This window comes from Camponotus vicinus, unplaced genomic scaffold, assembly GCF_025532165.1.
Source record: "Camponotus vicinus isolate PSW18456_S1 unplaced genomic scaffold, iyCamVici1.0 SCAF_10, whole genome shotgun sequence".
Classification (NCBI taxonomy): domain Eukaryota; kingdom Metazoa; phylum Arthropoda; class Insecta; order Hymenoptera; family Formicidae; genus Camponotus; species Camponotus vicinus.
Genome location: NW_028141946.1, coordinates 9889313 through 9915040, shown reverse-complemented (window position 1 = coordinate 9915040; position 25728 = coordinate 9889313). Strand labels below are relative to the sequence as shown.

Sequence of the window (25728 nt, the reverse complement as noted above, 5' to 3'; positions counted from 1 at the left end):
AAGTAGAAAACAGTTTATTTCTATCTAAAATCTAACAAATGCTTTTTTTGAGCTTGTAATTTTTTATTTTTATTTAAAATCAAAATGAGGTCGAAATATTGAAATTTTCGATTATTACTTTTTGCGTGATAAGTTGCTGTATCGACAACAGCGCCAGCAGTGCATCACGTGACGTCATCTGACCGGCGATTGTCGAGCCGCTCGACTCGAGCGTTATCACGCGCCGTCTTGGGCCATTATTGCGTAATGACGAGAACGTTTCACGTGTGCGATTAATTCTGTACAGACTATTCTTCGTTTGACTCTGTCTATATAATTATATCTGTGTTTGTGTGCACTTCTGTGACGGAAATTATTTAACAGAGAAGACAGAATTATACAAAATTTTGCATAATTGGCCATCATCATCATTTCCCTCATAATGGATCATACGGAACGCCCTGTAAGTATACTTATACATGAGAAAAATGTTGCCTTTTCCTAATAACTCAATCTAAAGGAAGTAATCAAAGACAAAAGTTCAATATATTTCGTATTTTTTATTATTGCAATCTCGTTTGGGCAAATTTAGGAACATATTCTTACAGGTTAGGAAATAATAGTTTATTTATATAAATAATGAAAATTAATAATTGAGTGTATAGTTATTTCTTAAACTATAAGAATATATTCCTAAATTTAATCAAACGATTCCCAAACAATTGCAATAATAAAAAAATAAGAAATATTAAATTTGTCTGCTAAGAAGTATATAAAGATTTGTAGACCATTCTTTCACTATGAACAATCGCAGAGTGAATGAAAAATAGATTTTAAAGCAGCGTTGAAATGGTAAGTAGTAAACTATATTAGGATAATGCTAAAATATAAAATATGAATGAGAATATATGCAAATATATGTTGCAGTGCATAAACAGATTAAAGATTACATGCTTGAAATCATTTGCTGACAGTAAATCTTTCTGATAAAAATATTTTCATGGTATTAAATCCCTTAAGCTCTTCATTGAAATTTGAAAAACATTAACTTTCAATTGGTTTTATATTCCTTATATTTCAGTCCTCTTAACACCACTGGCAATTTTAACATATGTATATATCTATGCAATTTGGTCGTGTTATAGTTGTGCAATGACTTTTCTTCCTATTTACTATAATTGAAACAAAACATTTTTTACTTATGATCCTAGTATATAATAGACTGTAACTTTTTTTAGATTGATAAGAAAGCGTTGAAGCGTAAGCTCAACCGGCAGCTTAAAAAAACTGAAGCTCGTAAAATTAAATTAGAGAATTATTTACGAATACTCAACCAGCCATATCCTTATAATAGTGATGACAGCATGTCTTTAGAGGATGAGAATGTCAGCGAGATAAATAATTCTGATAATGAGTTTCGACAGAATAATAGTAATGAAGATGAAGATAGAAATGATGATGATGATGAGGACGACGGCGACGACGACGACGGCGACGACGACGACGACGACGACGACGTCGTCGTCCTTGCATTTGCTGATGATCACGAACGAGGTTTATATATTCGCGAAACAATTCGACAGTGGGCTTTAGAAGGAGGAGGTTTGTCAGTGATAAAATTAGATGCTCTTCTAGCTCGATTTCATCCTATTTTTCCTGAGGTACACTTAGTTATAAGACTCTTCTGGCAACTCCAAAACGTTTAGATGTGATTGAGTTTGAAGATAATACCCAAAAGTGGTATAAAAGTATCCGAGCTAATTTAGATAGCACGAATCTTGGAGAATATTTACAAAAATTGTATAAAATAACCATGTACTTGTAATAAAATAACCATCGACATCAATGTAGATGGGCTGCCTCTCTCAAAGAGCTCCAAGCAAAAATTTTGGCCAATTTTAGGCAAACTAGTTGGAAGCAATAATGAGCCATTTATTATTGCAGTGCATCATGGCAACAGTAATCCTAAGCCTGATGAATTTCTCATGAATTTTGTTTTAGAAATTCTAGATCTGTCAGAAAATGGGTACATTTATGATGGCCAAGTATATCAATTTGTTGTGAGGCATTACATTTGCGATGCTCCTGCTAGGGCCTTTATGAAGGGTATCGTTGAACATGGTGGATATTACGCTTGTGAGAAATGTACTGTGGTTGGTGAATGGATTCAGAATAGGATGATATATTTAGAGTTAGATCAGGTTTTGAGAACTGATGAATCATTCACGAATAGAGAACAGCCATCTCATCATCGAGCTGAATCTCTTCTTGAAATCATTCCAACAGGTATGGTTACTCAGTTTCGATTGGATGTGCTTCATCTTGTTCACTTTGGAGTGTTTAAAAGATTATTGCTTGCATGGATGAAATGGAATGGTGCTTGGAAGCTACATCACACGGCAGTAGATGCAATCACAGTTGCCCTGAAAATCATTGAAAGTTCATGTCCCTCAGATTTTAACAGAAAGCCAAGAGAATTTAATTTGGCACATTATAAGGCTACAGAATTTCGTAGAATTCTTTTGTCTGATGGAATTGTTATTTTCAAAGATAATGTACTCAACAATGTGTACAAACATTTTCTTCTTTTGCACTGTGGCTTGTATATTCTTAGCAGCCCTGTTCTAGTGCAGACCCATCTTGCTTATGCAGACGAACTGCTTAAACTATTTATCACGCATTCTGCAGTTATATTTGGTAACAAATTTGTCGTCTATAATGTTCATTCCCTGTGCCATTTAGTGCAAGAGTGTATTGAACATGGGAATGTGGAATCCTTCAGCGCATATCCCTTTGAGAACAAATTGAAATCCATTAAATCACTTTTGCAATGCGGCCATAAACCATTGCATCAAGTAGCGTACAGAGATCATGAAAGAAACCACAATGTTGAGATTGTTCTAGAGGATAACTATCATATCAAGCTTAGCATGAAGCACTTTTTGCTTGAAGATAATGTTCAAGGCTCACAGTTTAGATGCGTATCTGTTAATGGTGTTGTGCTGAAAGTCAACAAAAGAGATTCTTGTTTTAGAACCAAAGCAGGCAAAGTTGTATGCCTCCAAAATATAATTCTGCAAGATAGACAAGTGATTTTAGTGGGATTTTTGTTTCAAAATTATGGTGATATGTATGAATATCCTCTGCGCTCTTCAATCCTGGGTATTGTTAAAGTATCAAACTTGGAAAAGCGGAGAGTTTTCTTTCATCTTGAACAAGTTGAGGCTAAATGCTGGCTTATACCAGATGGAAATTCATATGTATGTATGCCTTTGCTTCACACAGTGCCAATGTTTCTATAATCTTTATTTCCAACAACGCTCTGTTTCCATCATTATCTATCTAAATGTGTAATTATTTACATTAACATATATATATATATATATATATATATATATATATATATATATATATATATATATACAAGTCACAGTGGTGGTGAATTATTGTTGAGCTCTTTTATGTTATTGTTAATCACGTTTTTGATATCTTCTTTATTTTTTCAGTTTGTCGTGTTTAAGTTTCTAAATCAAGAAGATTCTGATAATGAATTCTATGATGTTGGCTTGGCTCAATGGTTGGAGACCGAAATTGATGCAAACATGAAAACCAAAATAAAATGGCCTAGTGACTCTAAGGTAGCTGGGGATTTTGTCCGTAAAGAGAAGCCAGCCCATCTATCCTGGTCATTATCAGATATTCTGGTGAAGAGATTTTATGGTAAGCTTTCATTTTTAAAGATTCTCATGTCATAATAAAGTTGATTTATTGTGAAATTAAAACACTTGTGGGGGCTTCATTAAGCTACTTAGAATTGCTTAAGAAGAGTATTTAATTTACTATTTCAATAATATTTCTCTTTGAACGAATGAATGGACTTCTAATGTTATGTAGTATGGTTTTCCTTGAGCATGTTATTAATCAACTTGTTTTCTTTGTGCCTATGTATTTGTCCAGAATTAGATATTATATATTCACATTGTTTCCATGTATTTACATTTTTAGTGTTTTCAGATACGTACATCAATGCAGCTGAGGCATGCAAACAATTTCTTTGCGACTCCAATTATGAAAGTTCTAAGGAGATGGGACGGGGACACAGAATTAAGAGAAAATCTAATCGCCTTGACAGTTCTTCAGAAGAAGAACAAAATCAAACAAATCAAGCAAATGTGAAATGCGGCAGTAATTCTAAAATTCCTTCTCCGCCTTGTTTAAAACTAAGCATGACTTCAGGGTCTTCAAAACGTGAGAATCTCAAAAGAAATGCTTTACCTAGAATTGAAATTGTTGACTCTAAAAAAGCCAAGAAAGCGAACAATATTCTTCAGCACCTAAGGAGGAGTAATGGTTCATCCAGATCATCTATCCAAAATGAATTTCTGGAGAAATTAAAGAACAAATCTGGCAGTGAAGTCCGAACAGTTGTTGAGCCAAAAACATTGAAAGGATCCAGTAAAATGAAACAAAAGGCAATCCAATCCACTTTACTGACGGAGGCATTGCAAAGAGAGACACTGAAAGAAAATCGTGAAAAGAAATTAAAAGAAGCAACCCAAACATTTGTATCGTCTTATTCTGACACTACTGAAACTCGGCCTTCATCCACATCTTCCAATAAAGAGGGAAGGATTGATGCAAATTCACCAGCTTCATCTACTGATACTGCACAGTACATTTCTTTGAAAAATTACTGTAATATGAAGGAAATACCGAAATCAAATCTGTGTTCTCCATCTGCTACTAGTACGAATCTTTCTTCTCCGGACAGTTATTGTGATTCCGTATCAAATTCATCACATGAAGGAAATACCGAAATTCATGATATTGTAGAAGAAAATGTATCAGAAGACAGCAATATTTCTCAGATTTCAAATAGAGCAGTGGAGAGTAAGTATAATTTTTCATTTTAAAGATTATGTTTTGTTGATGTTGTTAATAAATGACTATGATCTAATTTTCAATGGTTTCTAAAGCAATGCCATTTTTGTTTAAAAGGATTTGATGTGGAAAGTCAAGTGAGTCTGTCCTCCCTCAAAAAAGAGGTGAGAGAAGTTAGCAGTAAACTAGACATTGTAATTATGAATCAGGAACGACTTAATCGATTTATAATGCCTACTGAGAAAGTAGTAAAGAGACCAAGCAAACTTCCTCCTCTTCCCATAAAGACCGAGAGAGAATTGACTGAAATGGAGCAGTTTCTGTCCGAAGAAAACAATCTGTCTGCCACTGTGAGTATGCATATTTACAATGTTTAAAATAAAATAAATTGGTGATAATTGTAGAGACTTGTTCAAAATAAAAATAAATAAATTAGAAAAATGGCATTTGCAAGCCAGCGTAAAACTTTGGACGCGTATCCCAGTGAAAACAGCCGAGTCAAAATGATGTCAATATGACGTCAAAACCGTCGTTTATCATCACTTTCTCTCTGGAATACAAGCAAAATTCAGTATTATTTATGTGTAAATTGGGGTGTAAACATATTTTAATTCATCGATTAATTGTGATTTCGTAGCCATTTTTCACTGGTTAATCAGATGCCAATGAATCTGTGGAGAAAAATAATATTCCAAAAAGTCCGTCAATATTGTCCAGACCAAGGAAGAGACTTGCATTTTATCCAATTTATAATAAAAAACAAATGCGATGTAAAGCTGACAGAGTAAAGGACCGGGATTGCTGGGAATGCAGAGAAGTAACTACAATAAATATTAACAGTATAGTTATTTAAGATATGAATAAATAAAAAAATGTAAATAAATAAATATAAATATAAATTTAAAAAATAAATATAAATAAATAAATATAAATATAAATATAAATAAATAAATATAAATATTCTCATAAATAAGTAATTCATGATATTTGATTTTTAGTATTATAAGAATTTGTTTTCATCAAAAGAAGAAATACATAAACGGAAAAATTTGATCTCTCGACATCGACACAAATATGAGCGAAATACACCAGAAGGTTTAATATTTTATTTTATTATCACTTTTTTATGTGATGTATATACAGGGTGGACCATTTTAACCTTTAATGGAGAATAACTCGAAAACCAAGCCCGGGAGAGAAAAATGTTTCAGACAAAAGTTGTTTGGTTTCGAGGGGGCCATAAGGTGGTATCATTGGTTTGACCTTGAAGAGTTATTTGAAGGTCACATGAAGGTTACCTTCAATTTCTTAAATGGAACCTACTATTTGTCATTGCATATTCTTGTAGCTTATCTCGAGAGCTTTCCAAAACACTATAATTAAGTACATTTTCGTTAAGTACTTTTTGAGTTATGAGGCTTGAAATAATTTCTTAATTTTACATAAACCGTAAAATATCTTGTAAAATATTCATTTTTCGATTATCTTACTTTAATACTTTTACGTACAAAATAATGAGAGGAATCAATTGGTGTAAAAGAAACACAGTTATTTTTAAGAAAAAATATGTAATTGTTAATTACAAATTACATATTTTTTCTTCGAAACAACTATGTGTTTTCTTTACACCAATTGATTCCTCTCATTATTTTGTACGTAAAAGTATTAAGGTAAGATAATCGAAAAATGAATATTTTACAAGATATTTTACGGTTTATGTAAAATTAAGAAATTATTTCAAGCCTCATAACTCAAAAAGTACTTAACGAAAAGGTACTTAATTATAGTGTTTTGGAAAGCTCTCGACATAAGCTACAAGAGTGTGCAAAAATATATAGGGTGTTCCATTTAAAAAAATTGAAGTGACCTTCACGTGACCTTCAAATGACTCTTCAGTGTCAAACCAATGATACCATCTTATGGCCCCCTCGAAACCATAAAACTTTTGTCTGAAACATTTTTCTCTAAAATGCTTTGTTTCCGAAATAATTGCGTGCGTTAATTAAAATGGCTCACCCTGTATACAGGGTGTCCTATACCACCCGTACACCCCTTTTCTTTCAAAAACTAAGCATTTTAGAGAAAAACGTTTTCGACAAAAATTGTATGGTTTTGAGGGGAACATAAGATGGTGTCATTGGTTTGACCTTGGATGGCATCGTTAAGGTGAGGTCAAGGACACCTTTAATTTCTTAAATGGAACCACCTATTTTTTATTGCATATTCTTATAGCTTATGTCGAGAGCTTTCCAAAACACTATAATTAAGTACCTTTTCGTTAAGTACTTTTTGAGTTATGAGGCTTGAAATAATTTCTTAATTTTACATAAACCGTAAAATATCTTGTAAAATATTCATTTTTCGATTATCTTACCTTAATACTTTTATGTACAAAATAATGAGAGGAATCAATTGGTGTAAAGAAAACACATAGTTGTTTGTAAGAAAAAATATGGAATTGTTAATTGCAAATTAACAACTATATGTTTTCTTTACACCAATTGATTCCTCTCATTATTTTGTACGTAAAAGTATTAAGGTAAGATAATCGAAAAATGAATATTTTACAAGATATTTTACGGTTTATGTAAAATTAAGAAATTATTTCAAGCCTCATAACTCAAAAAGTACTTAACGAAAAGATACTTAATTATAGTGTTTTGGAAAGCTCTCGAGATAAGCTACAAGAGTGTGCAAAAATATATAGGGTGTTCCATTTAAAAAAATTGAAGTGACCTTCACGTGACCTTCAAATGACTCTTCAGTATCAAACCAATGATACCATCTTACGGCCCCCTCGAAACCATAAAACTTTTGTCTGAAACATTTTCGATGCCATCCAAGGTCAAACCAATGACACCATCTTATGTTCCCCTCAAAACCATACAATTTTTGTCCAAAACGTTTTTCTCTAAAATGCTTAGTTTTTGAAAGAAAAGGGGTGTACGGGTGGTCTAGGACACCCTGTATATACAGGGTGTTTCATTTTAATCCGACCAGTCGAATATCTCGAAAACCAAGCCCGGGAGAGAAAAATATTTCAGACAAAAGTTGTTTGGTTTCGAGGGGGCCATAAGATGGTGACAATGATTTGACCTTGAACAGTCATTTGAAGGTCACATAAAGGTCACCTTAAATTTCTTAAATGGAATACCCTATATATTTTTGCACATTCTTGTAGCTGACATCGAGAGCTTTCCAAAACACTATAATTAAGTACCTTTTCGTTAAGTACTTTTTGAGTTATGAGGCTTGAAATAATTTCTTAATTTTACATAAACCGTAAAATATCTTGTAAAATATTCATTTTTCGATTATCTTACCTTAATACTTTTACGTACAAAATAATGAGAGGAATCAATTGGTGTAAAGAAAACACATAGTTGTTAATTTGCAATTAACAATTCCATATTTTTTCTTACAAACAACTATGTGTTTTCTTTACACCAATTGATTCCTCTCATTATTTTGTACATAAAAGTATTAAGGTAAGATAATAGAAAAATGAATATTTTACAAGATATTTTACGGTTTATGTAAAATTAAGAAATTATTTCAAGCCTCATAACTCAAAAAGTACTTAACGAAAAGGTACTTAATTATAGTGTTTTGGAAAGCTCTCGATGTCAGCTATAAGAATGTGCAAAAATATATAGGGTATTCCATTTAAGAAATTTAAGGTGACCTTTATGTGACCTTCAAATGACTGTTCAAAGTCAAATCATTGTCACCATCTTATGGCCCCCTCGAAACCAAACAACTTTTGTCTGAAATATTTTTCTCTCCCGGGCTTGGTTTTCGAGATATTCGACTGGTCGGATTAAAATGAAACACCCTGTATACAGGGTGACCCATTTTAACTTAGGCAGCCAAATAACTCGAAAAATAAGCAAGATAGAGAAAAATGTTTTAGACAAAAGTTGTATGGTTTCGAGGGGGCCATAAGATGGTATCATTGGTTTGACCTTGAAGAGTCATTTGAAGGTCACGTGAAGGTCACTTCAATTTTTTTAAATGGAACATCCTATATATTTTTGTACATTCTTGTAGCTCATCTCGAGAGCTTTCCAAAACACTATAATTAAGTACATTTTCGTTAAGTACTTTTTGAGTTATGAGGCTTGAAATAATTTCTTAATTTTACATAAACCGTAAAATATCTTGTAAAATATTCATTTTTCGATTACCTTACCTTAATAGTTTTATGTACAAAATAATGAGAGGAATCAATTGGTGTAAAGAAAACACATAGTTGTTTCGAAGAAAAAATATGTAATTTGCAATTAACAATTCCATATTTTTTCTTAAAAACAACTATGTGTTTTCTTTACACCAATTGATTCCTCTCATTATTTTGTACATAAAAGTATTAAGGTAAGATAATCGAAAAATGAATATTTTACAAGATATTTTACGGTTTATGTAAAATTAAGAAATTATTTCAAGCATCATAACTCAAAAAGTACTTAACGGAAAGGTACTTAATTATAGTGTTTTGGAAAGCTCTCGAAATAAGCTACAAGAATGTACAAAAATATATAGGGTATTCCATTTAAAAAAATTGAAGTGACCTTCACGTGACCTTCAAATGACTCTTCAAGGTCAAACCAATGATACCATCTTATGGCCCCCTCGAAACCATACAACTTTTGTCTAAAACATTTTTCTCTATCTTGCTTATTTTTCGAGTTATTTGGCTGCCTAAGTTAAAATGGGTCACCCTGTATATATATATATATATATATATATATATATATATATATATATATATATATGTATATATATAATAAATATAATCTTTTTAAAGGTTTTTGGGATCCAGAATTTCCCGAGACATTAGCATGATAGAATAGTCAAACAAACGTCAAAATCACTATCATGGTATGGGACGTTATATAGTTATATTTCCATCATTTTGATCACTCATTTTGACATCATACTCCTCATCAATTTGATGTCCCTTGACATTATTTTGACTAGGTTTTTTTCACTGGGTACTCTTATTCTAATTATAATATAATGCTAATAATGCATTAAAATTTCGACGCAAAAGTAACGTGAATATTTTAAGCTTTTTTGGGTTCTCTTCAATTTAATAAATAAATCTAATCTTTAGAACTTAATTTAATTAATTTTTTTTAGAGTTTAATAATACTTTTCATTGTATATATTTGTCAAAAACTGTAGACTTATTAAGTCTTCTTTATTTGTGCAAATTTATATATTCCATTATGATCACTTTCTAATAATAATTTTGTTTTTGTTTTTTTATTTCTTTGGTCATTCTATGAATTTGGTTGTAAAATCCCAAACAACATTACGTCTAAAACGGGACATAAGACATCTTTAAGACGTTTTTTAAACATTTTATGATATAATGTCTTAAAGATGTCTTATGTCCTACTTTTAGACGTAATGTTGTCTGGGATGGTTCAAAAATTATGTGTTGCAGTGTGCTTACATGTCACGGTACGTGAATCTGGAGAAGGTTAAAGCTTCAACATTTAGAATTCTGAGGAATGTTGTGACTAATTCTTTGGCTAAACAGTTTAGTTTTCAAGGATCTGGTACTAAACGAGCTTTTCGAAGTTTGAAACTTTATTCTGTAGTTGAAGGTAATCTGCTATTTATTATTAATTTTTATTTTTATTTTTATTTAGCATGAACTGGTTTTTTATAATAATTGGTCAGAAAAATGTGAAATTTTCAAAATTTTATTTCGATTCTCAAAATTATATTTTGCTTTTGCATTTCATACTCTGAATATTATACTTTTTCAGGTGCATTTGTGTCAAAAGAAGAAAAATTTAATCTAACTTTAGTGGAATCAACAACTAGCCTGTGGCTAGTAAATGCTGCATGGCACAAACAGGAAGATGGCTCTTCACAGAGATCTAAAAGTCACACATCACAAGAAGAATGTTCTATGTCAAGCCATCGCTCTTCGAAAAGCCAAAGATTGAAAGCGGACTCTAACTTAAGTCGTCGCTCTCCCAAGAAATGTCACAGGCCCAAAGAGAAATCTCGATCAAGCTCACTCTTTCTAAGAAAAAAATCTTAGTAGGCTTTGCTGTATTAATAAGTCGCATACCAAAACAAAAATTTAGTTTTATTTTGGTTTTCAAAATTTTATTTTAGTATTATTTTTTTTTAAATTCTATTTTATTTAGTTTTAAAATTTTATGTTGCTGTTGCGTCTCATATCTAGAATATATCTAGAATTATACTTTTTTATTTGTGTCCAAAGAAGAAAATTTTAAATAATGTAAATTTATATACTACTATCTGTTAATCTATCACTCTATAACTGCAATGATTATGTTTAAGAATTATTTATCTTTATTCCTTTTATTGGCAATTATGTACCCTTCAGGGCTGATTAACATCGGTTAACTTTAACCTTGGTTTAAATTATATCTTCATCTTTTTGTCATGAACTTATCTGAAAGAGACAAAGATATAATTTAAACTGAGGTTAAAATTAACTGATTTTGATGAAATCGCCTCAGAGTTATTGTAACTTAACGTTTCTACAGCCTTATTGATTTAATGATAATAAGTGTATGACTTAGAATAATCCATAGTTATAAGCATAACTTGTAAAATTTGTTATTAAGTTCTGGCTTTGGCTGTTAAATACTGACATTTTTTTATTTTTTAACATAAGTCTGACAAAACATTTGATTTATTTGTAATAATGTGTATTGCTATTTTTGTATCTTTAGTTTTATGATATTTAGGCATTTTTGTTGGAATGAACCAAAGTCTAAATAATAAATGTACAGTCTAAATAATGTAAAAATTCTGTCAAAATTAATGGCGATCGACGATCGATGTCGAAATCACATCAATTTGATGTGATTTCGACGTCGAAAACATCTCAAACGGGGGGGTCAGAATACACTCGAATCGATGTGAATTTCGATGTGAATTCGACATCGTCATTTCGAGGTTGATTTGAGGTCGAATTGATGCATCATTTCTCACTGGGTACTTGCGAATTTGTTCCTCTAAAAGCCAGACATTGACTAGCTAAAAATTGCACAATTGCATTCATTCTTTTAATTATAGCCCTCCAACGCTCCTTTTCACTGTCAAATAAATTTTGTTGTACCTTATCAATTGTGCATTTTTTATCTAGTTGTAATTTTAATTCACACCACTTCTTTACACATTGAATATGTTGAATACTAGCTTCGTGTTTATTGAAATATTCAGAACAATGCCGCCAATCAGAATACTCAATATTAATTATTTTTATGTTTTCTCTGCTAAATAACTTACAAGGAAAACAAAAAACACGGTTTAGTTTGACAGAATAAACAAGCCAATTTCTTTTAAATTTTTCCCCGTTTTCCATAATTTTGTTAAAATATAAAATATTAAACTTCCTACCAGTTTCTTCATCTACAGGAAACTTCTAATTATTATCTGTATGAACAGGTCCTATTTCTACTAACGTTTCGATAAATTTGTTTGATATAATATTAGGCCAAGTACCTGGATCATTTAAGTCTAATAACATAGATATGGAATCGCTTTCATTCCCAAGAACTTCGTATTCAACTTGATCTTGAATTTCCTTCTCCTTCTCGCGTGATGAAGATGCTTCTACCTCAGTGTCCATTTCTCCATCAACGTCCGTATTTGGTGCCGTATTTTCAGTTTTAGTTTGAGCAACAGGAAAATCAACATCAGCTGCCATTGGAACATTTTCTGGATTTTCAAATAATGCTGATGAAGAACTTCCTTGGTTTTGATCATTTTCAAACAATTTTTCTAGAGCCCCTTTTAGTTGCTGCTGTTTTTCTGCTTTTCTTGCTCGCTTTTTTTTGTAAAAAGCTCCAGATTGTCTCTTAGCTTTTCTACCTGTCATTCTAACAATAACAAAATTATAAATATTTAGTACGTTGATTTGAAAAACAAAATTTTTAATTTATCATTACTTACTTTCGCTTTATGTTGTGTCGATATTCACCATTCGCCACTTCCACTATAGTATATGGTATAAGTAAGATTCCCCGGCAGAAGATATGCCAGATTGCAGCCGCAAACAGCAGAACAGCACGCAGAACAGCAGAACAGCACTCTTGGCGACTGCAATCTGGCATCTCTGCTGCCGGGGAATCCCCGGCATCACTTCACCCGAGAAAAACATAAATTTGGTCGCTTGCCCAATCAGTAATATAGACTGCTGGAGACTCAATTAATCTATATATTTTTATTTGAATTGTTTATTCCTTGATTATTCTGTTAATTATTTTTACACATTATCGTTTTACAAATTGGTATTTTGTTTTTCAATTTTTGTAAAACATTAAGACCGCGAGGGCGGCCTTTGGCCGCCCCCCTAAATCGACCGCCCGCGTGCGGGGCACGCGTTCGTCCTCCGTCAGGACCGGCCCTGTTCAAATCTTTTGCTACAAGACCTACCATTTTAGTTGATAAACTTCAGAATCTTCATTTTACCTATCTTGAATCTGGTCTTCGTACTGATTTATTCAACAGATTCCCTCTGTACCGCGCTTATCGCTTTGTGAAGGATTATAGACCCAGGGTTGCAGTATTTACCAGGATACCGCTATTCTTGTTCTCTTACGAAACTTCTACTTTCGTTCCGAGAGTCAACTTTACTCCTCCACATGTGGTGGAACAACTTACTTCAGCAGTTTTTCCTCAGCTTATTTTTTGGTCCTTCTTCTCGCACCATATCGAGGGCAGAAACTCCGTTTTCACAGATGCATCTAAAACTAAGTCATACCCGCATTCTGGCGCGGCTTATTATTCTCCTGATATTCCGATACAGAGAAAATATAAGCTTGATGGCTACTTCTTTATCTTCTCTGCTGAATGTATTGCCATCATCTGCGCTATTAATTGCATCTTGGAAAGGGGCATCAGGAAGGCCTCGATCTTTACAGATTTCCGCAGTGTTGTAAAGACCGTATCCAACAGTACGTTGGACAGGGATCTCACATATCTTATCTTGGTACTGAAAAATAAGCTGAGCCTTTCTTCAGGACATTGATATCGTTCTTATTTGGATTCCGTCCCATGTGGGAATTCTCGGTAACGAGACGGCGGACTTCCTGGCGGGAGAGGCTGCTCGACATAGCGAAGCTATTAACTATCTCCCTCCCCATACTGACTTTTACTCAGTCGTACAGGAAAAAAACCATGAAACGGTCGAAAGATATTTGCCCGCCCAGGCTGAAATTCGGGGTGCGCAGTACTTTGGTCTATACCCGACCTAACCTTCGCGAAGCGTCCTTGGTTTGCTGGACTCAATCTCAGTCGCGCGGAAGTAGCAACCATTTGCAGAATTCGATCTAATCATTACAATTTAAATAACAGCCTTCACAGGTGTAGTTTCATTGGACGGCCTGACTGCCCTTGTGTGAGTGCCCTTGTCATCCCGACAAGACATTGATCATATCCTATGGTCCGTTACTGAGGAACCATCGGACGCAATTGATACGCTCGCTCGAGGGAACCTTGGGCACCCCACCTTCTTCTAACATATTTGAACTCTTGAGAGACCTTCCTGTAAAAATCATACATCCTGTTTTAACCGTCCTTCAAAAGAGCAACGTGCTAATATAATATAATTGCTCATCCTCTGACCGGAAGAACTATTATTGCTTGCTGAAATACTGACAACGTTGAAGATATCTGGCAGCATGGGCGAAGTTTGAAATTGCCCAGTGCCATAACAGAAGAAGAAGACATGATCCTGTGGGTGAGGTGTAACCCCGGATACGGATGTCCCACACTTCTAGGAGCTGCCGAGGAGGTCGAGTTAATCGTGATGGCTCCAAGGTGATAGGCTGCAGCTTCCACGGCAGAAACTTGTGATGTATCGGCCGGAAATCGATGCCTGGCTGGGTGCAGCGGCCTCGTCAAACGGCTGTCTGACTAGCTCGAGTGATCGGGGCGTCATCAATGGCCGTAGCAGGCGGCTTCACAGGATCCGAATTTTGGCGAATCATAAAGCCTCGCTTGCAAAATGTTTATTGAGTTTTGCGACTTGTTCGTCTTAACTAGAGCGAACTCACTCTGTAGACTACTGAGCCGTGACTCGATGGCTTGGTGGCGCGTGCGGTCTTATATACCGCTCCTGCGGTTTCTCACTCACGAGAAGTTGTTCGTCTGCCTTGCCACCTAGTGGCGAGGCGTGAAGCTTGTGGGGGAATCCCCTTATGCGTCGCGACAATCTTGGATAGTGCGTATGGCGCGTGATCTACTGGCAGGTGTCCGCTTAATATATGTGTGGCGTATGGTTAACCGCCACACAACATTTTAAGATTCAATAAACATAAATCATTGACTTTATAGAAAGAAATTATATTTATTGTATATAATTATATTTATAATAAGAATTTATAATAAGAAATTGAATTTAAGAAATTGAATTTACTTTACATGTTTCTATTTTATAAATGCTTTTGTTAAGGGGGAACCTGGTTTATAGAGCCAAAAATTTCGAAATTATTTTTACTTTAATCGATAGTAATACTCTCAAAGAAAATACTCGTAAAGTTATAGAGCGAAATTCGAAATATTTTTATAGTTACAGCTTGAAGAGCAATGTAGGAGCGCGCAAGTATAGGAGCGCGCAGTAAGAATTAAGGTTGTGCTCCATCTTTTGGTTTCTGATACGGTATTTTGCTCGGCAAATGTTTGTCAAAGCATATTTGAGTCAGTGTTCATGTACAGGAAGTCTGTATACATGTTGATATGTGTAAGTGTAGCTGAAATGGCTGATTGATTTACAAAGAAATTTTCCAAAAAAAAGAGCTCATGATGAATACGAAAAAAGCTGTAATGGCAACATTATGTCACTATTATTCTACAAATGAACAGCTAAGGCATGAAAATTGTTCGATGGAAGCCGAGAGTTGGTGCGAGTGGTGCAAAGCTGAAGCCAGAGGTGAAGAAAAAAATTACGACCATCCCTCTCGAATTATTATTGTACACCAGATTTGATTGAAAAACATCTTATTCCTATTTATGAAGAACTGTCAAAAGAAGAATTTTTAACAAGATGCTTAGATGGACATACGCAAAACTCTAACGAGAATTTTAATTCTACGATCTGGCGTCTCGCTCCAAAACACTTGAATTCTGGTCCGAAAATTATCGAAATCGCCGCTTTCATTGCTGTAAATATCTTCAATGAAGGATATTCCATTATTTTACAAACAATGATGTTGCTGGAAATAAACATTGTCCAACAATATAAGATATTTGCCGACAAGTACGACGAAGAACGAGTTACGAGGCACGAGCGGCGCCGACTAAGCAGCACAAAAGAGGCTCGTATAGCTCGTAGGCTTAACCAAATATAACAAAACGAATTTTATGAGGAAGCGGAAGGCTTGTTATGGACCTAGTATAGCAAATTAACTATAAGTTACCAATAATTATTTTTTTTAGTACCGCAAACTTTAAACGCAATTTTCTCGAAACCATTTTTTCCAAATTTGCGGGAAAGATAGAGAAAATATTCGACCAATCGACGTCTCCCAACATTTTTTTAGTTACATAATTGTGAACCATCCTAAATGAACTAAAAAACATTTAAGAAAAAACTAGTTTAAATAATTTATTTTTAATAATAGGTAAAAATAGACATAAATAGGTCAAAATCTTAGGGTCAAAATCGCTATTTTTCACTAAAGTCCCATAATTTTTATAATTTTATATATTTTTCTTAATTTTTTTTATATATTTTTCTTAATTTTTTTTAGTTCATCGACGATAGAATTTTATGACAAGTAAAACCAGATCGATTTTTTTTTTTGTTTCAGACAAGAAATGGAGGCTGCATTTTTCCCGCAAATTCGCAACTTCGGTCACGAAGCACAATCATAATCATTAAAAAACTCAATATAAATACCATTATCTTTTTAATAAAAAATATTTTTTGTATTATTCAAACATGTAATAAATTGTCCTTAAAGTTTTGAAAAAATCGATTTTATTGTTAGTTTTTAAAAAATTCTCAAATTTCACCTTATTTTCACTATTCTAAACCAGGTTTCCATTATAAAAGATGAAATAAATTTTTTTTATTTATTAATGATTTCTTAACGGTATTAATTTATGTAAAATCACTTAATAATATTTAACTCTACCATGCAAATAACAGTATTTTTAAAACAACAGATACCTACGACTCGTATACTATTCGCTCATTCGCAGCGAATAATTCGCTATTTCACGGAGAATTATTCACTACTCGCTAAATATCATTCGCAGCGAAAAATTCGTTACATGAAAAGGCACTCTATGGCCGGAATTCATAGTACATTCTTATATTTCAGATTGTCTTAAGGGCTTCCGCACAAGGTGTTCCGTATCGCATTACGTTACGTTAAGTATAGATCGTAAATTTAACTCCGTACGTAAAATTAAACTTCAGTCAACGCACAGAAGAAATCGTAACGTAAAGACATGTCTTTAGTTAAATTTACGATCTATACTTAACGTAACGTAATGCAATACGGAACACCTTGTGCGGAGGCCCTTAGTCTGGTCTTAGGTCGTCTTAAGACTCTGCTCAGCCAATGAAATAGCCGTATAACATTTTCAAACCTTACTTAAGATGATCTTAAATATAAGAACGGACTATGAATACCGGCCTATGGGCTTCTCTCTGCTATTAGATTTATGTAATTGACAAGCGCAAAGTTAGATGGCACTTGCACCGCGATTTTAATAGAGTTCCTCAAGTAAGAGTTAGGACACCGCGTGATGATTTCTGATTGGTCGCGCCATTTGTAGGGAAGCAGTGAGTGAGAAAGAGACAGAGAAAAAAAGAAGGAAGAAGACAAAGCTATTCGAGACGTGTCACGGTAAATAATGTATAGGTATGTATTAAAAATAAATTAATTTTTATATTTTATTTCATATAACGATTATTAAGTGATATTTATTAATAAAACGTATTCTTTTATTGTAAATTTATAAACTTAAAACTGAGATATAACTAACCTTAATGTAAAACTTTAAACTTATATATAAAAATAGTTTGGAAAGATAATTTTAAAAATTGTTACAGATAAAATGCAATAAATGAAATATAAATGAAAAAAAAAATAAATGAAATATAAATCTCTATTTAATAGAATGTACATGATAGAATAGAATGATATAAGTCTTTCAAATTACGCGCGCTACAGTTCCCTGTTAATGGCGGACGTTGTCCTAACTCTTACTTGAGGAACTCTAGATTTTAAATCATAGATTTATAGAAATAGACTGCGCATCCCTATACAAAAGACTGTCTTAAACATTAGAAAGAGAGAGCGATAGCGGTCGGATCTCTTTCTCTCTCGCACTATTGAAGGAGAGGGGATATCATGGAGGAGAATAAACAGAAAAGCTACGAAATGCGCTTTTTTGTTCGTTCTCCTCCAGCCGTGATATCTCCTCTGCTTCAATGGTGCGAGAAAGAAAGAGATCACAAATCGTGAATAAATCATTATATTCTACTTAAAATGCAAAATTTAATATGCATATACATAATATACATATACATAATATGCATATACATATACATAAATTTCTAATGAAATAATAAACGAAATTTTTATGAAATAAGTAGAAATTATATTAATATTTAATCAATTACGTTGGCCAAATGTTTTATACAGGGTGCTTTAGAAATAGTTGGAAGTCATATAAACATGGGTTCGGAAACGCTTCCTTTCCAAGTTACAAACATTTTCTATTTACATTTAAAAAATGTTCTTGCAGTTCAAATGTTAAAGTCTGTAAGTAAAGTAAATAGAAAATGTTTATAACTTGGAAAGGAAGCGTTTCCGAACCCATGTTTATATGACTTTTTTTCATCCTTACAATGAGTGGAATATGCTCTTAAAGTTTGATTAACTATTTCTGAAGCACCCTGTATATACAAGGTGTATCTAAATTGACGATAAATATTTTAATGACAAATTCTTTGTAACATATTAAAACAAAAATTTTAATACGAAAATGTCGAGGCTATGATAATTTTCAAATGGGATAAGTTTAAAGATCACGAATGACAGGACTAGAGTTTCCCACGCTCAAAGGTGGCAAAATAATAGTAAAGATGCTTCCATGAATCGGATGTTTTTGACATTAAATTAATTAATCGTAAAATGAAATTATTCATTGTGAAAATATTCAAGAATTTCATTAAAAATCTATTTCTATTTATTCATAATGAATTATAACAATAATTTAAAATGTTTTTATTCAATAATTTAATATCGATATTGATATATGTCATATTTAGCTATCTTCACAATGAGATTGGTCGACATATGATAGCTGATACATATCAATATCGATATATTTATTAGTACTAAAACAGTTAGAAGACGGTTGGAAAAACACGCCTGCACCATTACATTTCTACCTCCATGTTTAAGAGTCGCTAAAATGCATTGTGGCTTCAAATCTTCTTTAAAACGATGTTTCACGTTTCATATTCAGAAGAAACACGATTGAACTTTGACTCGTCCGAAAATATTGTTCTATTTATTCTTACGCAAAAAATTTAAAAAATATACCTAACAATAATATACTTACATCGGCAACAATTAAGAGTCAAAGCGATCATTCGACAATTTTATTTATTCAATTTTATTTTATATTTTATACCATTTTATGGTAAATGTTTACTTTAGGTTACACAGCTCAAAAAATTTTTATTTTCACATATTTTGTAGAGGATACATTCCTAAGTAATACACCGTTTGAATTTTGCGGCGGTCTCTTTTCGTTTCTGAGATATGCACTTTTGAAGTTTCATATTTTTATATCATCTTTTTCTTATATCCTATTTATGTATTTACATTTTTTGTTTACATTTGTTCATCACGGTTTCATATTATATTTTACTTGTGTGTTTATATTTTTTGTTTACATTTGCTCGTTGTCGCTTCCATATCAAGAATTGTGTTCTTGACAAGTCGAAGAAAAACGCAAAAAAAGATAAATTAAAGATAAATAAAAAAAAAGGTAAACAATTTAAATTTATATAGAATTTAATACAATTTAATACAATTAAAAAATATCACAAATGTATGTGTATACACACACACGCGCGCGCGCGCGCGCGGGGGGTGCAAGGGGAGCCTTCGGCCCCCCCTCCCGCAGCCACCCGTGTGTGTGTGTGTGTGTGTGCCTATATTTCTTCTTAAACATACAGGATGTAGTAAAATTATATTCTATTCATGAAACTTTTTTTGTTAATAACTATTTAATAAATAACAAACGGCTAAAACCTTTTGAAAGTTATTCAGAAAGATGACCTCGGTAAATGTAAACAGAAAAATATAAACATATTTAGAATGTAACGAAAAGATAATACAAGTAAGTATAAAATTTCAAAATCGCATATCTCAGGAACGAAGAGAGACCGCCGCAAAATTCAAACGGTGTATTACTTAGGAATGTATCCTCTACAACATATGTGAAAATAAAAATTTTTCGAGCTGTGTAACTTAAAGTAAACATTTACCAAATTCTCATACTATGATTAATTTAGGCATTAATTTTACATGCATTAATTTTCAAATCACAATTAATTTAATTATATATATATCCGAATTAATTTTCGCACTATAATTAATTCAGCACACATAAATTAATCAGAGACGACCAGCCGATGTCAATGGAGACTATACGCCGCAAACAACGGGAAAAACGCGACGCGCATTTCGCGGAACATCCGCGTTTGATGCATAATTTACGGGTTGTATGTGACGCGAATGTTGGCAATACGCGAATGTGGCAATTGCGCTCTATAATGTCGTCATCGAAGAAAAGGAGTGAGGAGACGGTGACTTGTGGCAGCCAAAGAACTGAATTTGACTCCCACTCGTGTAATTGCGAGCTGATACGCGATGGCTGTATCGGACTAGAATACGTTACCTGACGACCTTTACGATGACCCATGCTTTCACCCGGTAGCGTCTCTCGTCCCATCCGGGATTCGTCCTCGCTGGTCACCTACTTTAACGCGCTCGTGACGTAATATGTACACGAAAGAACGTTCACGAATACAAAGGCCACGAGCCTCTTATGATAAGCTCCTGCGACTGCTCGACGTCAATCTTGTTGCAAAATTCTCTCTTTTGCTCCGAAAAAGAGCTCCGATCTGAATTTCGTCTCTTACTCTCCTCCCTCGTACATACTTACAATATAATTTTAAAATTTATCTCAAGTCGCGAATTTATTATTTATTATTTATAGACTTCGTTTTTATTAATTATAAATTAATCCAAATAAGAGTATTGTTGCTGTAACGAAGTATCTATTCAACTGAAACCGAAAAAGTGTCATATCTTGAGCGAGAGCGGAAAAAAAACGAAATATATTACACTAAAGCACTTACTTTATATATGTAGTTTATTAGATTATACAGTAGAATAGAAAGACAATTACTGTGAATCTGAGAAAAAAATCCAGAATATATCTTTGTTATTTCAATGCGTATTTCACTACTTTGGTCGGTCTCTCGCAACATTTTATTTCACAACGTACATAATTCCGTCGATGGATAGATTACAAAAGTGAATTATTTTGAGATTTGTAATCAACGTATAAGATATTGAGCTATATAAGACTTAATAAGAGATAATTCGCGAATCGTACCTGAGCGCGTGACACAATATTTGTTGGCTTATTATGCTACTATACACATATTACTCACGCGAATGATCGCTTTATCATATTGCGCGAGATCAGCAGCCTGAGTCGGTTATCGTTATTTTTCATTATTATCACCGATGATGAACCGAGAAGTTAGATGTATGAGATTATACAGCGCTTACAATGAATATAATAACCGTTTAATTAATCGCTGTTGTTAGGATACATCATTTATCAGAACAAATATGTCGTTGCTTTAATTTGACGAAAGTCGAGAAATGATTCATCATATATCGAATCGATCGATATATTTTCATTCAAATTAATAGATAGATATATAAAAAAATTATATATCTATATAATAGATATAATTAAAAAAATAAAGTAAATTTTATATGTCTTTCTTTATATGTTTATAATGTTATAGTTTATATGTTTATAGTGTTAATATCGATTATATTATTACAGGAAACACTCTTATTTTACAAAATTTATTTCTCGTTCATCGTAATATAGTTATTTTCGCAGTATCCGCGATTCACGACTGAAACAAAGAGAATGCGAATGTGCATCAGAATTATTATTGAGGTACGATTTTTGGAGTCTCATATTTCATCCAATAGTGCGAAAATAGTGCTGCACGTAGGCTAATCTCATGGCACCTTTCACCGCGCGCGCGTGTCATCACGGTCCATCGTATTCGGAAGTGTAGTTCGCTCATTCGTTCGCGAATTGCAATCTAACGTTCCCGTGAGTGCTCTCGCAAGAGATTTCGGACCTAAGTAATATTATGTCCAGAGACGCATTTATCGCGCATCTTGGCACGTAGTCCGGCAAGCATGACGAGATATCCTCCGAGGTATCTCTTAATAAGAAATGCACGAGGGGGAGAGAAATATGAACCGTACATAATTCTGCCTCGTATGGACCCTGTCGCATAATCGCATTTTTATTTTATTATTCCTCGGAAAAATTCCCGCGCGGCGATTCTGCCTCTTTCCCTCTTAAGAGACCTCGATGGAATTTCTCTAACTCTCGATTAACGATCTTGTGCATTAGATTGGAAAGTACCTGTATGTGCATAATTAAGTATTGTAATTATTCGAAAATATTTATTACATTAATTTATTACATTGATTACAGTCCTGCGAAGGTCAGTTACAAAAAGCATAGTAGGTGAATCTGATAGAATTTTGACGTTGAAAACAAATCTAGTCGTAGAATTTCCCCGTCAACACGTCAGATTTTTGAGTAATTTGTGGTTCAGTAGTCAAAATTGCATAGTAATCTTCATTTTTCAAGTTCATTTTCGATTATCGACCACGAACGATTTTTCACCGAGATATATAAGTATAAAGTTATAAGGAAATTTACATTAAAAAAAATTTTCATAGGCATTAATATGGCAGAACCATATCAGATCTGTCATCTTTAAATTTGAAAAGGCTCACATCTGTCTGATTGTCCAAAAAAGTCCTAGAAAGAAATATATCCAATACAATTGTTACACATTTTGATGAATTTTTCTAAATTTTATATCTTCTTTTTGTGATTCTGTCCGCCATTGAATATTGGATCCACTATTTTTAATTTCAAAAAGTAACAAACGGTGTCCAAAAATTTATATTTTTATCCAAATTTTGATTCGTGATAAGACAAGAGTAGCACGATTGACTTGGAATGGCTTATTGAAACTCTATTCATGATTAGTCTTATATACCTCAGTGAAGAAAAATCATGTGGCAGCAATCGAAAATGGATTTGAAAAGTAAAGATTAGCACTATATGTTGCTATTGACAGAAATATTAAGAAAAATTAGGTACTTTCATAATAAATCCATGAAATTGACCGAAATAGCCATTTTTGGATTATTTAACCACAAATTACTTAAAAATCTGACATGCTAGGGAAATTCTGCGACTAGATTCATTTTTAGCAAAAAACTATCAGATTCACCTACTGTGCTTTTTATAACTAACAAAACCTAAAATTTCGCAGTTCTATGTTATTTATTATATATCGACATTTATTATATTATACATAATTTATATTATATTACATAATTTATTATATTAAGATTCTCGCTGAAAGATTTTACGAAGACAAATGTTAAGATTAAAAAAAAAATAAAAAACAAACAACCGAACGATGTAGGAAAATTATCGGAAGTGCCCCATCCATCACAGACGCATTTCCGCAAAGGCGATAGAATTGATGCGCGATGGTATGGAACATCGGGAAACTCGGGACAGTGAAAGTGATCCCCTCGATCTCTTGAGCGCATCTCTAATGTTGCTGATGAAAATGAATTAGCTGAAAGCACGCACATTCGTCCTTTAATTCGTGGGATGAGAGCCTCGCGGCAGCCAGGAATCTCCCGCGTTAATTTCTTCCTCTTGTGCACCTCGTATGTCGATGTAGTATCCGATCTGACGCGGGATGAAACATACCCGTTGGGGGGGGGGGGGGGCATTTTGCTTAAGCGAGGGAAATTCATATTTTGCGCGAATAATTAATCGTCTTCAATAGCGATGTTAGATGTCTGTAAAGATAATAGCAACGCTATTATAAATGCATGGTTCGTAACGTAATGTATTATATAAACATAATTTCTACACTCGATTACGTGTTACTGCCATCATTTCTCTCTCTCTCTCTCTCTCTCTCTCTCTCTCTCTCTCTCTCTCTCTCTCTCTCTCTCTCTCTCTCTCTCTCTCTCTCTCTCTCTCTCTCTCTCTCTCCTCTTTCTATTTTGTTAAAATTTAATTAATGCGAATTAATTGACTTTTTTATTAAAACTCGTACATCGATATCGGATTTTTCTTTCAAATTTGTCTTGATGTAACAATACATTCTTTAACTTAACGACCAGTGGAAAGAAATGATAGGGAAGAATGATAGGACGAAAAAACGACTGATCTGAAAAAGATATTGACTGTGCCTTCCTCCCGGAAGAGGGAGAAAAAGGAGACAAAGATCATAAACGCTTTCACGATCGGTTACAAGCACGACCAGATGATATCACGATCGCGGGAGAGACAATGTCTGAATAACGGCTTCTCGGCCGTATCGGAGTCATCCGATTTTTAAAGGAGGCCGTCGTCTGACCTTTCGAAAGTGTTTTTTTCCCCCTTCCTTTCATCTGCCCGTCTTCTCTCTCCTCGTTTAAATAGAAGAAAGAAATTAAAAAAAAGAGAGAGAGAAAAGAAGGAGCGAGATTCCTGTGAAAGTTGCCTCTTGGCTACTACCTGAGTGCCGTCACATGCGGCCTCCCGCTCCAGCGATTCCTCTTTAATTCACCCCCCGCATCGTACCATCTATTTTATTTTATTTTTCTCGCAAATCTCTTCCCATTTTCCGTATTTTGCGTAGAAATTAGGATTTTCTCGACATGGATTTTTGCCCTTTAACATTGCATTTTGACATTTTCTCTTCTCGAATTTTTTTTTAATCTTAAAAAGAATTATTTTTCACATGCGAAATTTTTCTAAACTTTTTGTAACATTTGTACATTTTTTATATCATTTCAAAGCTCGAAAACTATGTCATAAATTATAAGCTGCTTTAATTATCTAAGAGATAGCTAGGAATACGATTCTCTTTTTCGGCGTTTCGTTCCGTTCGAACTGACTCAGACCCGGAAAGGCACAAAAGCAGCTAGAATTCAAAGCAACGTAAGAGAGATTTGATTTATTTCCGTACCGTACTATGAATTTGAAGAATTCAAATTGTGATTCTGTATTTCCCATCGTTGCACGTGTATGTAAACTGTAAGAGAAAGAGCGCAAGAGAGAGAGAGAAAAAGAGAAAGAGAGAGCATAATACATATGTGGAATATGCTGGTGAGCTTCCCTTTCTTCCTTTTCATTCGTTCTCTCGTCCTCTCTCCCGTTAAACTCTCGTGTCAATGAGCGGAGACTCGCGCGCTTTCGCCGGTCGTCTCATCTTCCCTTCCCCCAAGACAATTTCAAGTAGCAAATAGCTGCTCCATGCGCGACGTGTGTGCATTACAGTTTTTTCATTACGCTTCGTAAAATATAACTGACGCGCTTTCTCTCTCTCTCTCTCTCTCTCTCTCTCTCTCTCTCTCTCTCTCTCTCTCTCTCTCTCTCTCTCTCTCTCTCTCTCTCTCTCTCTTCTTTTTTGAAAGATTAATGCAAATGCGTTGTGCATATGACGAAAGTCATCAAATATAGAAAATACACATAGTCTTTTCT

The 25728-nt window shown here is 33.6% G+C and overlaps 3 protein-coding genes and 1 long non-coding RNA gene across 11 annotated transcripts in view; 2 read left to right on the top strand and 2 right to left on the bottom strand.

Moving 5' to 3' along the window:
- Positions 1-13295, bottom strand: part of LOC145960329 (uncharacterized) — a 30489-nt gene extending 17194 nt beyond the window's left edge. The window contains exons 1-2 of one of the 2 annotated variants that reach the window (XM_083079708.1): positions 12811-13295; positions 12361-12737 (exon numbers count right to left, since the gene is read on the bottom strand). In XM_083079708.1, coding sequence (XP_082935834.1) covers positions 12361-12737; positions 12811-12971 — 538 coding nt within the window. In that variant the 5' untranslated portion in view covers positions 12972-13295. Of the gene's footprint in view, positions 1-11565; positions 12738-12810 lie in introns of those variants that run through there. The other variant, XM_083079707.1, reaches the window with a different exon arrangement.
- Positions 195-11978, top strand: LOC145960328 (uncharacterized). Of its 7 annotated transcripts, XR_014435326.1 has the most exons (8): positions 1965-3239; positions 3486-3699; positions 3994-4869; positions 4978-5210; positions 5498-5677; positions 5859-5955; positions 9668-9741; positions 10313-10452. XR_014435326.1 is itself a non-coding variant. In XM_083079704.1 (7 exons), exons 1-7 carry the CDS (start codon positions 1965-1967, stop codon positions 10919-10921), a joined length of 2586 nt encoding a protein of 861 aa, XP_082935830.1. In that variant the 3' UTR covers positions 10922-11978. The 7 variants fall into 7 exon arrangements, 4 of the variants coding, with proteins under 4 accessions (XP_082935832.1, XP_082935830.1, XP_082935829.1 ...); XR_014435327.1 differs by lacking the exon at positions 9668-9741 and having other exon boundaries at positions 10313-10445; XM_083079704.1 differs by lacking the exons at positions 5498-5677; positions 5859-5955; positions 9668-9741 and adding an exon at positions 10641-11978 and having other exon boundaries at positions 1965-2265; positions 2722-3239; positions 10313-10475.
- LOC145960330 (uncharacterized) lies at positions 440-1685 on the top strand. Its single transcript, XM_083079709.1, has 2 exons — positions 440-831; positions 1218-1685. The coding sequence occupies exons 1-2, from the start codon at positions 829-831 to the stop codon at positions 1683-1685; spliced, it is 471 nt and encodes a 156-aa protein (XP_082935835.1). The 5' UTR covers positions 440-828.
- An 8704-nt stretch (positions 13296-21999) lies between the features above and the next one.
- LOC145961002 (uncharacterized) lies at positions 22000-23079 on the bottom strand. The gene is made up of 3 exons (XR_014435513.1): positions 22962-23079; positions 22643-22798; positions 22000-22581 (listed from the first exon to the last, which is right to left on the bottom strand). It is a non-coding gene; the product is annotated as an uncharacterized LOC145961002 (long non-coding RNA).
- Between the last annotated feature and the right edge of the window lie 2649 nt (positions 23080-25728).